The sequence below is a fragment of the Procambarus clarkii genome, chromosome 50 (genome assembly GCF_040958095.1).
Source record: "Procambarus clarkii isolate CNS0578487 chromosome 50, FALCON_Pclarkii_2.0, whole genome shotgun sequence".
In the NCBI taxonomy this organism is placed as follows: Eukaryota; Metazoa; Arthropoda; class Malacostraca; order Decapoda; family Cambaridae; genus Procambarus; species Procambarus clarkii.
The window spans coordinates 29,867,793-29,884,283 of record NC_091199.1 but is presented as its reverse complement, the minus strand read 5'-3'; the positions used below and the strand labels follow the sequence as shown (position 1 = coordinate 29,884,283).

Below are 16,491 nucleotides of genomic sequence, written 5' to 3'. Positions count from 1 at the left end.
GTACCCACCAGACCCTGAAGTACCCTCCACACCCTGATGTACATTCTAGGCCCTGAAGTACCCTCCAGACCCTGAAATACCCTCCAGACCCTGAAGTACACTCCAGACCATGAAGTACCCTCCAGATCCTGAAGTACCCTCCACACCCTGAAGTACATTCTAGGCCCTGAAGTACCCTCCAGACCCTGAAATCCCCTCCAGACCCCGAAGAACACTCCAGGCCCTGAAGTACCCTCCAGACCCTGAAGTACTCTCCAGGCCCTGTTGTACACTCCAGAATCTGAAGTACACTTTAGGTCCTGAAGTACCCTCAAGTACCCTCTAGACTGTGAAATACCCTCCAGACCTTGAAGTACCCTCAAGGCTTTGAAGTACCCTACAGACCCTGAAGTACCCTCCAGGCCCTTAAGTACACTCCAGGTCCTGAAGACCACTCCAGGCTCTGAAGTACCCTCCAGACCTTAAGTACCCTCCAGACCCTGAAGTAACCTCCAGACCCTGAAGTACACTCCTGGTCCTGAAGAACACTCCAGGCCCTGAAGTACCCTCCAGGCCCTGAAGTACCCTTCAGACCTTGAAGCACACTCCAGACCCTGAAGTACCCACCAGACCCTGAAGTACCCTCCAGACCCTGAAGTACACTCCAGGCCCTGAAGTACCCTCCAGCCCTGAAGTACCCTCCAGACCCTGAAGTACCCTCCCGACTCTGAAGTACACCCCAGGCCCTGAATTAACCTCAAGGCTTTGAAGTACCGTCCAGACCGGAAGTACCCTCCAGACCCTTAAGTACTCTCCAGGTCCTGAAGATCACTCCAGGCTCTGAAGTATCCTGCAGACCCTGAAGTAACCGCCAGACCCTGAAGTACACTATCGGTCCTGAAGAACACTCCAGGCCTTGAAGTACCCTCCAGGCCCTGAAGTACCCTCCAGACCCTTAAGTACACTCCAGGTCCTGAAGACCACTCCAGGATCTGAAGTACCCTCCAGACCTGAAGTACCCTCCAGACCCTGAAGTAACCTCCAGACCCTGAAGTACACTTCCGGTCCTGAAGAACACTCCAGGCTCTGAAGTACCCTCCAGGCCCTGAAGTACCCTTCAGACCTTGAAGTACACTCCAGACCCTGAAGTACCCACCAGACCCTGAAGTACCCTCCAAACCCTGAAGTACACTCCAGGCCCTGAAGTACCCTCCAGCCCTGAAGTACCCTCCAGACCCTGAAGTACCCTCCAGACTCTGAAGTACACTCCAGGCCCTGAAGTAACCTCCAGGCCCTGAAATACCCTCCAGACCCTTAAGTACACTCCAGGTCCTGAAGACCACTCCAGGCTCTGAAGTATCCTCCAGACCTGAAGTAACCTCCAGACCCTGAAGTACACTATCGGTCCTGAAGAACACTCCAGGCCCTGAAGTACCCTCTAGGCCCTGAAGTACCCTCCAGGTTCTGAAGTAGCCTCCAGACCCTGAAGTACACTCCAGGTCCTGAAAAACACTCTGGGCTCTGAAGTACACTCCAGATCCTGAAGTACACTCCAGACCCAGAAGTACACTCCATACCCTGAAGTAGCCACAGACACTGAAGAACCCTTTAGACCCTGAAGTACACTCCAGGCCTTGAAGTACCCTCCAGACCCTGAAGTACCCTCTAGATCCTGAAGTACACTCCAGGCCTAGAAGTACCCTCCAGACCCTGAAGTATACTCCAGGTCCTGAAGTACCCTGCAGACCCGGAAGAACCCTTCAGACCCTGAAGTACACTCCAGGCCTTGAAGTACCCTCCACACCCTGAAGTACACTCTAGGCCCTTGAAGTAAGGAGAGGACGGGTGATCACATTAGTAGATGGAGGAGAGGACGGGTGATCACAGTAATAGATGGAGGAGAGGACGGGTGATCACATTAGTAGATGGAGGAGAGGACGGGTTATCACAGTAATAGATGGAGGAGAGGACGGGTGATCACATTAGTAGATGGAGGAGAGGACGGGTTATCACAGTAATAGATGGAGGAGAGGACGGGTGATCACAGCAATAGATGGAGGAGAGGACGGGTGATCACAGTAATAGATGGAGGAGAGGACGGGTGATCACATTAGTAGATGGAGGAGAGGACGGGTTATCACAGTAATAGATGGAGGAGAGGACGGGTGATCACAGTAATAGATGGAGGAGAGGACGGGTGATCACAGTAATAGATGGAGGAGAGGACGGGTGATCACAGTAATAGATGGAGGAGAGGACGGGTGATCACAGTAATAGATGGAGGAGAGGACGGGTGATCACAGTAATAGATGGAGGAGAGGACGGGTGATCACATTAGTAGATGGAGGAGAGGACGGGTGATCACATTAGTAGATGGAGGAGAGGACGGGTGATCACAGTAATAGATGGAGGAGAGGACGGGTGATCACAGTAATAGATGGAGGAGAGGACGGGTGATCACAGTAATAAATGGAGGAGAGGACGGGTGATCACATTAGTAGATGGAGGAGAGGACGGGTGATCACAGTAATAGATGGAGGAGAGGACGGGTGATCACAGTAATAGATGGAGGAGAGGACGGTGGTCACAGTAATAGATGGAGGAGAGGACGGGTGATCACAGTAATAGATGGAGGAGAGGACGGGTGATCACAGTAATAGATGGAGGAGAGGACGGGTGATCACAGTAATAGATGGAGGAGAGGACGGGTGATCACAGTAATAGATGGAGGAGAGGACGGGTGATCACATTAGTAGATGGAGGAGAGGACGGGTGATCACAGTAATAGATGGAGGAGAGGACGGGTGATCACAGTAATAGATGGAGGAGAGGACGGGTGATCACAGTAGTAGATGGAGGAGAGGACGGGTGATCACATTAGTAGATGGAGGAGAGGACGGGTGATCACAGTAATAGATGGAGGAGAGGACGGGTGATCACAGTAATAGATGGAGGAGAGGACGGGTGATCACAGTAATAGATGGAGGAGAGGACGGGTGATCACAGTAATAGATGGAGGAGAGGACGGGTGATCACAGTAATAGATGGAGGAGAGGACGGGTGATCACAGTAATAGATGGAGGAGAGGACGGGTGATCACAATAGTAGATGGAGGACAGGATGGGTGATCACAGTAATAGATGGAGGAGAGGATGGGTGATCACAGTAATATATGGAGGAGAGGACGGGTGATCACAGTAATAGATGGAGGAGAGGACGGTGATCACAGTAATAGATGGAGGAGAGGACGGGTGATCACAGTAATAGATGGAGGAGAGGACGGTGATCACAGTAATAGATGGAGGAGAGGACGGGTGATCACAGTAATAGATGGAGGAGAGGACGGTGATCACAGTAATAGATGGAGGAGAGGACGGGTGATCACAGTAATAGATGGAGGAGAGGACGGTGATCACAGTAATAGATGGAGGAGAGGACGTAGTCCACCACCCAGCCAGGCAAAACTAACTCTATATATCTCGGAAGACCAACAAGCACAAATCCTATTGAGTGACAACGAAGATAATAACAATGTACAGAATCTAGCAGCTATCTCTCAGCCCAATAGGAACAACGAAAGAACTTTAAAGTGTTTCTACACAAATACCAGAAGTCTGGTGAATACAAGTGATGCATTGTGTGCATCTGCTGAGGCCGAGACTCCAAACGTCATTGGCATAAGTGAAACATGGGGACGAGAGGACATTATTGAATGGGAAGTCCTTCTCCTAGGATAATGTCCCTGGGAGGGCGCACGTCTATCCATAGTGACTATATGTACTGTGTACGTCCATACATAGTGACTATAGGTACTGTGTACGTCCATACATAGTGACTATAGGTACTATGCACGTCTATCCATAGTGACTATAGGTACTATGCACATCCATACATAGTGACTATAGGTACTATGTACGTCCATCCATAGTGACTATAGGCACTATGTACGTCCATCCATAGTCACTATAGGTACTATGCACGTCCATTCATAGTGACTATAGGTACTATGCACGTCCATCCATAGTCACTATAGGTACTATGCAGGTCCATCCATAGTCACTATAGGTACTATGCACGTTCATCCAAAGTAATTATAGGTACTGTGTACGTCCATCCATAGTGATTATAGGTACTGTGTACGTGCATCCATAGTGACTATAGGTACTGTGTACGTCCATCCATAGTGGCTATAGGTACTGTGTACGTCCATCCATAGTCACTATAGGTACTATGCAGGTCCATCCATAGTCACTATAGGTACTATGCACGTTCATCCAAAGTAATTATAGGTACTGTGTACGTCCATCCATAGTGACTATAGGTACTGTGTACGTCCATCCATAGTGGCTATAGGTACTGTGTACGTCCATCCACAGTGACTATATTTATTATGCACGTCCATCTCTAGTGACTATAGTATTGTGCACGTCCATCCATAGTAACTATAGGTATTTTTCACGTCCATCCACAGTGACTATAGATTCTATATGTCGGAAAACCTGACACCATTTACTAATATTCTAGTATAATATTATCAATAGGCAGATAATATTGCTGATGGGTTGTATAAACAAGTTAACCCCCATAGAAAATGTAGTCTATAGTGGAATTTTCCGTCAATAGAAATCGGAATATCATTGCTACGTTGCTATAAAATTCACCAGCTATTCTGCTGGGAATTATTCTTAATACAGCAGTCTCGGGACTGTGAATATCATAAAACATTTCACTTGAATCAACCTAATTATTAGTACCAAAGTAGAGAAAATGTAACTTTTCTACCACTACTTGACATCTGGACAAGAGAGGGAGAGCGACAGTGGAGGAAGGTCAGCCATTGTTAATTTTACCAACAACGTCGCTGAAGCAGAACAGCTCCTATAAACTCCACTGGACGAAGTGTTATAGAGAGTAAATTAGTGCTTCCATTATCAACACGCAGTCATCGTCTTCAAAGAAGGGAAGTGTCCAATTCCGAAATCTTATCTAGTCATTCCTGACCAGTAATGTTAGGTAGATAGGATATTTTCCGGGTTACGACATGAGGCAGCGACATAACCCAGGTAATTATTCCTTGGTCATTATCTCATAATCAATATTACAAATATTTCCTCTGATATAACTGTCATATATATAGGATTACTGCTATTATTGCAAGTTCCCGTTGACAGGAACAACTGAAGAGGAAGCAGGAGAGTAACCTGGTACTTCAGTACATGAGTTGTAGGCCAGCCACACCCACAAAGTGGAATGACTGTCTTACCCATCCGTGTTCATACTGGTTGTCTAGGATATATCAACAATAAGATAAGGCCTCCCAATATTAATTACTAATATATGTAGCTTAAAACTGTAGTGAATGTCTGCTAATCAATAATTTTGATTGACTACATATATAAACAATAAACCCCCCTAAAATGTGTAAAGGAGTTGATATGTAAGAATTTGCAGAAATACAGTCCACTTCATCATACAATTTGCTATCGAATATATAAATTACTGTATAATACAAATTCTATATAAATTAAATAAACTTAAATCTCACAGGTCAATTCCTCACACTATGTACGTCCATCGTGACTGTAGGAATTTTGTACGTCCATCCATAGTGACTATAGGTACTGTGTACGTCCTTCCATAGTGACTATATGTTCTATGTACATCCATCCATAGCGACTATAGGTAATATGTACTTCCATCCATAGTGGCTATATGTCCGGTGTATGTCCATCCATAGTGATTATAGGTACTATGTACGTCCATCCAAAGTGACTATAGATATTGTGTACGTCCATCCATAGTGACTATTGGTACTGTGTACTTCCATTCATAGTGACTATAGGTACTAAGCTCGTCCATCCATAGTGATTATAGGTACTATGCTCGTCCATCCAGAGTGACTATAGGTACTATGCTCGTCCATCCATAGTGATTATAGGTACTATCGTCTGTGAATGACAGGCTGTGCTTGATGCTGAAGGCGACAAGACTGAATACTTCATTCCCAAGATTCTTCAACAAATTGTAAACATAATGGCACCAGGAACAAGAGAATATTATTTTAAAAATTTTCTTGTACTCATTTCTGTGCCTAAAATCATCAGTGAAGTCAGACATGAATCGAGTGACGAAACTGACAGGCATAGAAACATCGACAAATGTACTGTATATATGACTCCTTACCTTGCGTATACTTGTCATCAAGAGTCAGATGAGTAGAGACCAGGTCAGTCAGGTTGGTCATCACCGTCTGCATACTTTTCACACCTGTAAACAGTTGCCTCCATTAAGATCGTATCCTTACATGTGTTTCTATGATGTGTTCAGCACTAGAGATTATCTTGTGTGCTGGAACCTTATGGTAATGTTTTTATAAGCAGCAAATATTTAGTTTACTAACTCATTAAATAAGTCACAAGAACTGTGAACATAAGAACTTTGAACTTTCCACTTACTCTTACCTTCCTGGACGCCTCGCTGCTCCTCCTGCAGCTGGTGTAGAGCAATCTGGTTAAATATGACGTTAGCTGTCAAGTCCAACTCCTCCGTGTAGCCCATGGTGGCCTCCGGGAAGATGATGTTAGGTATCAAGTGGAATTCCTCCGTGTGGCCCATGGTGGCCTCCGGGAGGATGACGTTAGGTGTCAAGTCCAACTCCTCCCTGTGGTCCATGGTGGCCTCCTGGAAGGCGGCCGACCAGCCCACCAGGACACCGAGGAGAGGCAGCAGACAGACAGACATAACTCTCACCACCACACTCACAATACACACTAACCAACACCCTGCATGACTGCTGGCTGGCTGGCTGGCCACCACGCACTAAGTACACCCGCGCTCAACGCCCACACTGATAAATATACTGGTCAACCAGGAAACTATCCTTCAATATTCCCAGTTCTTACTCATGCTTTTATAAAGAGGAGACGTCAAGAGAGAAAAATGAGCATAAAAGGATAAGAAAGAATGTAGAGATCTGTTACTAAGAAGGTTAAGCTATGAGAACTAAGAGAACTGCGTCTCACAACCAGGGAGGAGTTAACAAACTGAGGGGAATTGATCATAATATCCAAGATACTGAGGGTAATGTACAAGGAGAACAGGGACAACGTGTTTTTATAGAACAAGCGGATGTAAGTTGAAGTTGGAAACCCAAGTTAGTAGAAGAAAGATAAGGACATACTCAAACCCTGTATGTGTAGGCAACACGAGGAATGCTCTGAAAGAAGAAGTTGCAGATGCCACCTCTCTTCAAAAATGTTAAGAGATTGTGAACGTGAGAATAGTTAAACTGTCATGCAACAAGTACAAAATGTCCCGAGAAGGCGAGGTTTAAAGAGCTATGGTTCACTTACCTTAGTAACACGTCCTCAAACCAAGCCCATTCTATCCAGGGGTCGACCCCAAAGACGCATCCTTCAGTTTTAACATTCTGTTCATTCAAAACAGAAGTCTCAAAGTTTTCTCACATATAAGTTAATATATTACATATTATCAAATTGGATATATTTAGGCATTGGTTAGGTTAGGTCAGATGTTTAGGTTCTGTTGCCGATTATTTGTATTTGTAGTAAGTAGGTAAACAACCCATCCTCGACTCAAGTCCATTACATCCAGCAGTAGACCCCACAGACGCATTCATAAATTTTTACATGCTAATCATTCAAAACGGGAATTTTGAATGTTATAATATACAAATATATTATAATATTAATTTACATGTGAGAAAATTCCCGTTTTGAATGAACAGCATGTAAAACTTTAAGAATGCATCCGTGGGGTCGACCGCTGGATGTAATGGACTTGAGTCGACGACGGGTTGCATCATTCATAAATAGGGGGTGTGGCGGGTGCATGGAATGGTCTTTGGCCTTCGTTTACGAGGACGCGCTGCCCTTATACACTAATAGGTAAGTACCACCACCCATGCTCACTTCCTCATCACCTCCTTCCCTGCACACACCACCACCACCAACCACACCACCACCCCCCACCCTCACAAAACCATCCACTACTTCTTGCACCCATGCTCTACAAATTACAATATAACATCTCCTACTATCCTCCGCCTTCACACCACCAACCATCATCCACCATTACCCTCCACCTTCACACCACCAACCACCACTACCCTCCTAATTAACACCACCAACCACCATCACCCACTACCCTCCATCTTTACAAAACCAACCACCATCCACCACTACCCTTCACCTTCACACCACCAACCACCATCCCCCACTACCCTCTACCATCACTCCACCAACCACCATCCCCCACTACCCTCAACCATCACTCCACCAATCACCAACCACCACTGCCCTCCACCTTCACACCAACCACCATCCACCAATACACCTCTAACCACCATCCACCACTATCACACCACCAACAAACATCAACCACTATCCTCCATCATCACACCACTAACCACTATCCCCCAATTCCCTCCACCATCACACCACCAACATACACCACTACCCTCCACCTTCACACCTTCAACCGCCATCACATCCCCAACCACCATCCACTACTACCCTCCATCATCACACCACCAACCTCCACTTTCCCTCCACCTTCACACCACCAACCATCATCTACCACTATCCTCCACCTTCACATCATCAACCACCATCCAACACTACCATCCACCATCACACCACAAACAAACATCCACCACTACCCTCCACCATTTCACCACCAACCATCACCCCCACTACCCTCCACCTTCACACTACCAACCACCACCCCCACTACCCTCCACCCTCATACTAACAACCACCACCCCCACTACCCTCCACCCTCATACTAACAACAACCATCCCCACTACCCTCCACCTTCACACTACCAACCACCATCCCCACTACCCTCCACCCTCATACTAACAACCACCACCCCCACTACCCTCCACCCTCATACTAACAACCACCATCCCCACTACCCTCCACCTTCACACTACCAACCACCATCCCCACTACCCTCCACCTTCACACTACCAACCACCACCCCCACTACCCTCCACCCTCACACTACCAACCACCACCCCCACTACCCTCCACCCTCACACTACCAACCACCATCCCCACTACCCTCCACCCTCATACTAACAACCACCATCCCCACTACCCTCCACCTTCACACTACCAACCACTATCCCCACTACCCTCCACCTTCACACTACCAACCACCACCCCCACTACCCTCCACCCTCATACTAACAACCACCATCCCCACTACCCTCCACCTTCACTCTACCAACCATCACCCCCACTACCCTCCACCCTCATACTAACAACCACCACCCTCACTATCCTCCACCTTCACTCTACTAACCACCACCCTCACTATCCTCCACCTTCACTCTACTAACCACCACCCTCACTATCCTCCACCTTCACTCTACTAACCACCACCCTCACTATCCTCCACCTTCACTCTACTAACCACCACCCCATTACCCTCCACCTTCACTCTACTAACCACCACCCTCACTATCCTCCACCTTCACTCTACTAACCACCACTCTCACTATCCTCCACCTTCACTCTACTAACCACCACTCTCACTATCCTCCACCTTCACTCTACTAACCACCACTCTCACTATCCTCCACCTTCACTCTACTAACCACCACTCTCACTATCCTCCACCTTCACTCTACTAACCACCACACTCACTATCCTCCACCTTCACTCTACTAACCACCACCCTCACTATCCTCCACCTTCACTCTACTAACCACCACCCTCACTATCCTCCACCTTCACTCTACTTACCACCACCCTCACTATCCTCCACCTTCACTCTACTAACCACCACCCTCACTACCCTCCACCTTCACTCTACTAACCACCACCCTCACTATCCTCCACCTTCACTCTACTAACCACCACCCTCACTATCCTCCACCTTCACTCTACTAACCACCACCATCACTATCCTCCACCTTCACTCTACTAACCACCACACTCACTATCCTCCACCTTCACTCTACTAACCACCACCCTCACTATCCTCCACCTTCACTCTACTAACCACCACCCTCACTATCCTCCACCTTCACTCTACTAACCACCACCCACACTATCCTCCACCTTCACTCTACTAACCACCACCCTCACTATCCTCCACCTTCACTCTACTAACCACCACCCTCACTATCCTCCACCTTCACTCTACTAACCACCACACTCACTATCCTCCACCTTAACTCTACTAACCACCACACTCACTATCCTCCACCTTCACTCTACTAACCACCACACTCACTATCCTCCACCTTCACTCTACTAACCACCACCCTCACTATCCTCCACCTTCACTCTACTAACCACCACCCTTACTATCCTCCACCTTCACTCTACTAACCACCACCCTCACTATCCTCCACTCTACTAACTACCACACTCACTATCCTCCACCTTCACTCTACTAACCACCGCACTCACTATTCTCCACCTTCACTCTACTAACCATCACACTCACTATCCTCCACCTTCACTCTACTAACCACCACACTCACTATCCTCCACCTTCACTCTACTAACCACCACCCTCACTATCCTCCACTCTACTAACCACCCCACTCACTATCCTCCACCTTCACTCTACTAACCACCACACTCACTATCCTCCACCTTCACTCTACTAACCACCACACTCACTATCCTCCACCTTCACTCTACTAACCACCACACTCACTATCCTCCACCTTCACTCTACTAACCACCACACTCACTATCCTCCACCTTCACTCTACTAACCACCACCCTCACTATCCTCCACCTTCACTCTACTAACCACCACCCTCACTATCCTCCACCTTCACTCTACTAACCACCACTCTCACTATCCTCCACCTTCACTCTACTAACCACCACCCTCACTATCCTCCACCTTCACTCTACTAACCACCACACTCACTACCCTCCACCTTCACTCTACTAACCACCACACTCACTATCCTGCCAAGTTTACTCAACATCCCACAAAACGTTTTCGCGTTTTCTTAACGTTTTAAAAACGACATTTTATAGTTTTAATCAAGTGTTAAAATACGGTTTATACACGTATTTTGAAAGTTTGTAAGGTGCGTATAAAACATGAGGTCTTGGCATTTTAATAAAGATGTTTTAAATGTTATGCTATAACGTTTTGGAGCAAAGGGTTTTAAAACATTAATTCTAAATATTAATTATTGGAATTATTAGTTATAATTATCTCTATTGCATTTATATATAGAGAGAGAAAAGAAAGAGAGACAGCAAGAGAGGAGAGAGATTGAGGAGAGAGAGAGAAGAGAGACAAGAGCGAGAGAAGAAAGACAAGAGCGAGAGAAGAGAGACAAGAGCGAGAGAAGATAGAGCGCAACTAGGAGAGTACAACTAGGTGAGCGCAAGTTGTGTTGTTGTGTTGGCGGTGTTGAACAGATGGCTCCCCGGCCATCCCCTCCCCCACACTCTTATCACTCTTTCCCCTCGAGCACCACTTCACGCCCCTTACATCATATTTAGCCGGTCTCCTACTCCATGTGTTCTCATGTGTGGGAGCCACTCCTCCCCTCAACATACTCATAATAGTAAATAGGTACCTGGGAGTTAGACAGCTGCTACGGGCTGCTTCCTTGGGGGGGGGGGGGGAGTGTAACAAAAAGGAGGCCTGGTCGAGGACCAAGCCACGGGAACGCTAAGCCCCGAAATCATCTCAAGATAACCACCACCCCCAATACTGCCACTCCCTCTACCACCACCCCCACTACTGCCACTCCCTCTACCACCATTCTCTTTTCTGCCATCCCACTACCGATACACCCACTACCACCACCCCCATTACTGCTATTCACATTATCATCACCCCCACAACTGCCACTCCCTCTACCACCACACCGAATACTGCCACTCCCTTTACCACCACTCCCTCTTCAAAGAGAGATTGGCTGTTTGGCAGCCGTGCGGAGCGGTTCTGTTTACATTCGCTCCTCAGTCTTGCCTGGACGTTTGGCGTGCACACAGCTGGTGGCGTTTTTTTGTGGCCTCTGGCCTGGCGGTTGTTGTTGTTGTTAAAGATTCGCTACCTGAAACAAAAAGTTCCAGGTAACACGGGCTATGGTGAGCCCGTAGATAGTTATTGCGGCCTGGCGGGCCGGCGGGATGGCGTTGCCCATGTCGCCTATAAAGCGTGTGGATACGGTTGAGCTGGCCTTCTCTGGTCTGGTGAACTACTCATTGTTGGAGGTTGCTCTCCTGGATGTGCTGGGTGTCAACATTGCAGATGTGTGTGGTGTGCAGCTGGCTGGGGAACATCGGGCCTTGGTTAAGCTGACTGACGCTGTGGTGTACCGGGATGTGGTCGACAAGTATGATGGGCGTACTGTACCTTTGTCTGGCGCGGCGGGTACGGTTTCTGTAACGGACTTGTGTGTTCAAGTGACATTTGTGGTGGTGCGGGGGCTGCCGTTTGAGTTCCCTGAGAGCCTGCCCCGCCGGTTCTTAGGGGGATATGGGAGTGTTCTCGCCTGTCGGGCGAATGTGCTGAGGTCTGGCCGTCTTCGTGGCGTCCTGATGGGTGTCCGCACGATTACCATGAAGCTGAGGAAGGCGATCCCGTCGTCGATGGTGCTGCTGGGGTTTAAGGTGCAGTGCTTTTATGCGGGACAGGAGCGCACATGTTTTCGGTGCGGTATGGCTGGACACCAGCCGTAATGGAACCGTCCGGTTGGTCAGTGTCTTCCGAGAAGAGGATTTTCCGCCTCTACATGGCCTTGTGGACCTGGGGGATGATCCTGCCGGGTTGAAGCCTCCCCCTGCACCTACCGGTGATGATGGTGTTGTGGGTGCAGTGCACCCCACTGGTGCTGACGTGCCGGGTCCGATGTCTGTGGACCCCCCTGGTGTGGGTGGTAGTGCGGTGGTCACGCATGTGGAGGTGCATCCGCCTCCGGTTGCCATAGCCGTCGATGTTGACGCTTCGTTGTCGCCGGTGGAGGATGTCGCGCCAGATTCTGGTGCGCCTGGATTGGTATGTGCCTCTGCCCTTGGTGTGGAACCCTTGGAGGCAGATGAGTTCTTGGAAGGGGGTCGCCCCTCTCATCGTCCTTCCACCACTGCTGTCCAGGGTCTACCTGGCTCTCAGACGAAGCGCCGGAAGGCGAACAGGAGTGGTCGCTCCGGGGACCGAGGGCCTTCGGTGCGGAGGTTAGAGCCTGATGCGAGTGTCGGTGATGGTGAGGGTGTGGCGGTGTCTGTAGTAGACCCGTCGGTGCCCGGCGGTAGAGGGTGTGTTGTGGACCCTCCTGGTGATCTTGTATGTGGGTCCCCTGGGGTACAGAGCCCGGAGTGGGCGGTGGTGGATCCGGGGGACTGTGGTAGTGATGATTACGGCCTTGTGATGAAGTTCCGGAAGGACTCTGGCCTCCCCCCCCCCCCCCCACCCCCTGTGGGGAGTGCGTCTCCGTCGCCTGGGAACTCGGTGGTGGCTGCTACTGCTTCCATACACAGGGTGTCGGCCGGACCGGTCTGACGGTTTTGTGGTTAGATAGGGTTTATCTCTTTTCCCAATGGATCCTAAATTAACGTGTGCTTCGTTGAATGTGAATGGTTTGCTTTCTGTGGCTGTGCAATTGGGCCTGGTGTCGATGCTGCGTGAGTGGAGGGTGGATGTGGCTTTTGTGCAGGAAGTGGGTTTGTTACATGTGTTGGCTGAGGGGTTTACGGTGGTGTTAAACCCTTCGCATGGCTTGCGTGGAGGTACGTTGATCCTGGTTTCTAAGCGGGCCCCGATTTCCGTGCTTCACACGGAGATGGACGAGGGTGGTCGGGTGCAGTTAGTTCGGGTCTCCTTTTTGGGGTCTGAGATCTCTCTCTTGAATGTGTACGTGCCATCTGGGGCGGCGCAGAGGCAGAACCGGGAGGTTTTCTTTTCCCGTGATGTGCTGCATTTTTTGCGGCACGATACGAGGGGGGATGATTTTGGGGGGGGGGGGGATTTTAATTGAATTACGTCGCCGTGGGACAGCAATAGTCTTCGTCCAGCGAGTATCTCGCTGGCTTTGACTGCTACCTTGAAGAGTTGCGGGTTTCGGGATGCGGCCGTGTTGCAACGGGGTCCTTTGGAGTACAATTTTCTCTCGCGTGGGGCTTGCTCTCGCCTTGATCGTTTTTACGTGCCTACTGGGGGTGGTTCGGTTTTTTCGTTGCAGACGGTTCCCGTGGGGTTCTCGGACCATTGCATGGTGGTGTTGCAGGTGGGGATTTGCAGCCAGGTGTGGGTTGGCCGTGGCTGGTGGAAACTGAATTGTGGGTTCCTGAAATGCCCTGTTGTGTGTGCCCAGTTCCGGGCCCGGTGGGCTGTTTTGGCCGCTTGGAAGGGGGCGTTTCCCTCGGTCCTGGAGTGGTGGGAGTGGGCTAAGGTGGAATGTCGGTCGTTTTTTCGGGTGATGGCGAAGCGAGAGGCGTCGGGAAGGTTTGGTCTGTTGAGGGTCTTGCAGGCGCGGTTATTTCGCCTGTATGGGTTGCTGAATCAGGGTTTAGATAGGTTTCGGGAGATCTCAGTGTGTAAGGATCTCATTTGTGGGCTGAGGGAGGAGATGGCTGAGGGGGTACTTGTGCGGGCTAGGGTGGAGGAACGGTTGTGTAGTGAGAAGCTCTCGCAGTTTTTACTGCGGAGGGAACGGGTGGGGCGTGCCTCTGTTTTGTTGGCAGGTCTTCATCGGCCGGACGGTTCGGTTTTGTCGGACACGGGGCGGTTTTGCATTATGTGCGTGGTGAATTGGAGTCTTTGTATGGGGTGATTGCGGGGGATGAGGGGTTGATGGAGTCCTTCCTCCAACACTGTGCACCAGGGTTGTCGGGTATGGATTGTGTTGGTCTTGTGCGGGAGGTAAGCCCTTCGGAGCTTTGGGAGGTTGTGCGGTCCTTTCGTCGTGGTAAGGTTCCAGGGTCGGATGGGTTTCCGATGGAGTTCTATGTCGAGTTTTGGGATGTGCTTGGTGCCGATTTTTTGAAGGTGGTTCGGTTTTGTCTTCGGAGTTTGTCTCTGTCCGTTTTGCAAAATGATTGTCTTGTGCGGCTTCTTCTGAAGCCAGGGGACTTACGTTTTTTTGCAAATTGGCGGCCTATTACGTTGCTAAATGTGGATTACAAGATTATTTCCAAGTTGTTGGCTGGACGTTTGCGCTCGGTTGTGTGGTCGGTGATCTCTTGGGGTCAGTTTTGTGGCGTTCCGGGTAGGTCGTTGGTGCAATGCAATTCCCTTTTACGGGATTTGCTCCTCTATGTGGAGGAGTCTGGTGTTCCCGCGGCCATGATAAGCCTGGATTGGTCCAAGGCTTTTGATCGCGTGCCAATTGGGTTTGTTTTGCGGGTCCTGGAGAGGTTTGGTTTCCCGCCCCAGTTTGTGGGCTGGATACGGATGTTGTATGCTGGTTGTAGTAGTAGGGTGTGTCAATGGGTTCCTTAGTGCTCCCTTCGCTATTCGGCGTTCGGTTCGACAGGGGTGTCCTCTGTCGATGCTTCTCTATATTCTGTTTCAGGAGCCCTTTGTTCACGCACTGCGTGCTTGTCGTTCAGTTGTCTCACCGTGTTTGCCGAATGGCTTGTCCCTCAAGATTTGTGGTTATGCGGACGATACGGTCTTGTTTGTTGCCTCTGAGGGTTCTGTGCCTGCTGTTCAGGATTTGGTGCTTCAGTTTGAGTCGGCTACAGGGGCTTTGGTCAATCGTGGAAAGTCTTGTCTTCTGGGGTTGGGGGGGTTGGACCTCTCGTTGGGTGTGGTCTGGTTCGTGGTTTCCGGTGGTTCAGTCCATTCGGGTTCTGGGGATTACGTGGTTCAGGTCGTATGTGCAGTCTTTGGAGTTTAATTGGGAGGCAGTTTCGCGGGGGGGGGGGGCGTAGCTGTGGGGATGTTGTCGCAACGGGCCCTGACTATTTACCAGCGGGCGATTGTCGTGTCTTGTAAGGTCTTGTCGCGGGTCTGGTTTGTTGCGCAGTGTTTTCCGTTGGATCGGCGGAAGGCTCGCGCTCTGGAAAGTTTGGTGTATCGTTATGTGTGGTGTTGCCGGTATCATCCGGTTCGTCGATCTACGTTATGCCTTAAGGTGTCAGAAGGTGGAATTGGTATTCCTGATGTCTATGTGAAGGCGTTGGCTTTGTTTTGGGGGTTGGTTTGGAGGAGTTTGGTGTTAGGGGGTGGGTTAAACTCCTTGGGGTTGTTTTACTGCTCTATGAGGTTTAGTTTTTTGCTTGCTCTGGATCGTTGCCAGGAGGTGGCCCTGTATACGCCTCCAGTGTATTCGTGGGCGGTTTTGATCCTTCGGGCACTTTGTCAATTTCCTGGGTTTGTCTCTTTTGGTTATCGAGAGGTGTATGGGGCGCTTGCCTCTCGGGTGCCTCCCAGGATCGAAAGTTTGTACCCTTGTTTCGACTGGGGGAATGTGTGGGAGGCGTTGAGTGGGCCGTGTATTGTGCCACGGACGCGTGAGTTGGTTTTCGATATTTGCATGAGTCTTTGGCTACGAA

The 16,491-nt window shown here is 49.4% G+C and overlaps 1 protein-coding gene across 1 annotated transcript in view; it reads right to left on the bottom strand.

The window, feature by feature from the left end:
• The window catches only part of LOC123772753 (putative golgin subfamily A member 6-like protein 19), a 162,483-nt gene extending 155,748 nt beyond the window's left edge, over positions 1-6,735 (bottom strand). Inside the window, exons 1-2 of the mRNA XM_069303752.1 lie at positions 6,441-6,735; positions 6,163-6,246 (exon numbers count right to left, since the gene is read on the bottom strand). Of these exons, the coding sequence (XP_069159853.1) occupies positions 6,163-6,246; positions 6,441-6,720 (364 nt within the window). The 5' untranslated portion in view covers positions 6,721-6,735. The remainder of the gene's footprint in view (positions 1-6,162; positions 6,247-6,440) is intronic.
• Positions 6,736-16,491: the final 9,756 nt, after the last annotated feature.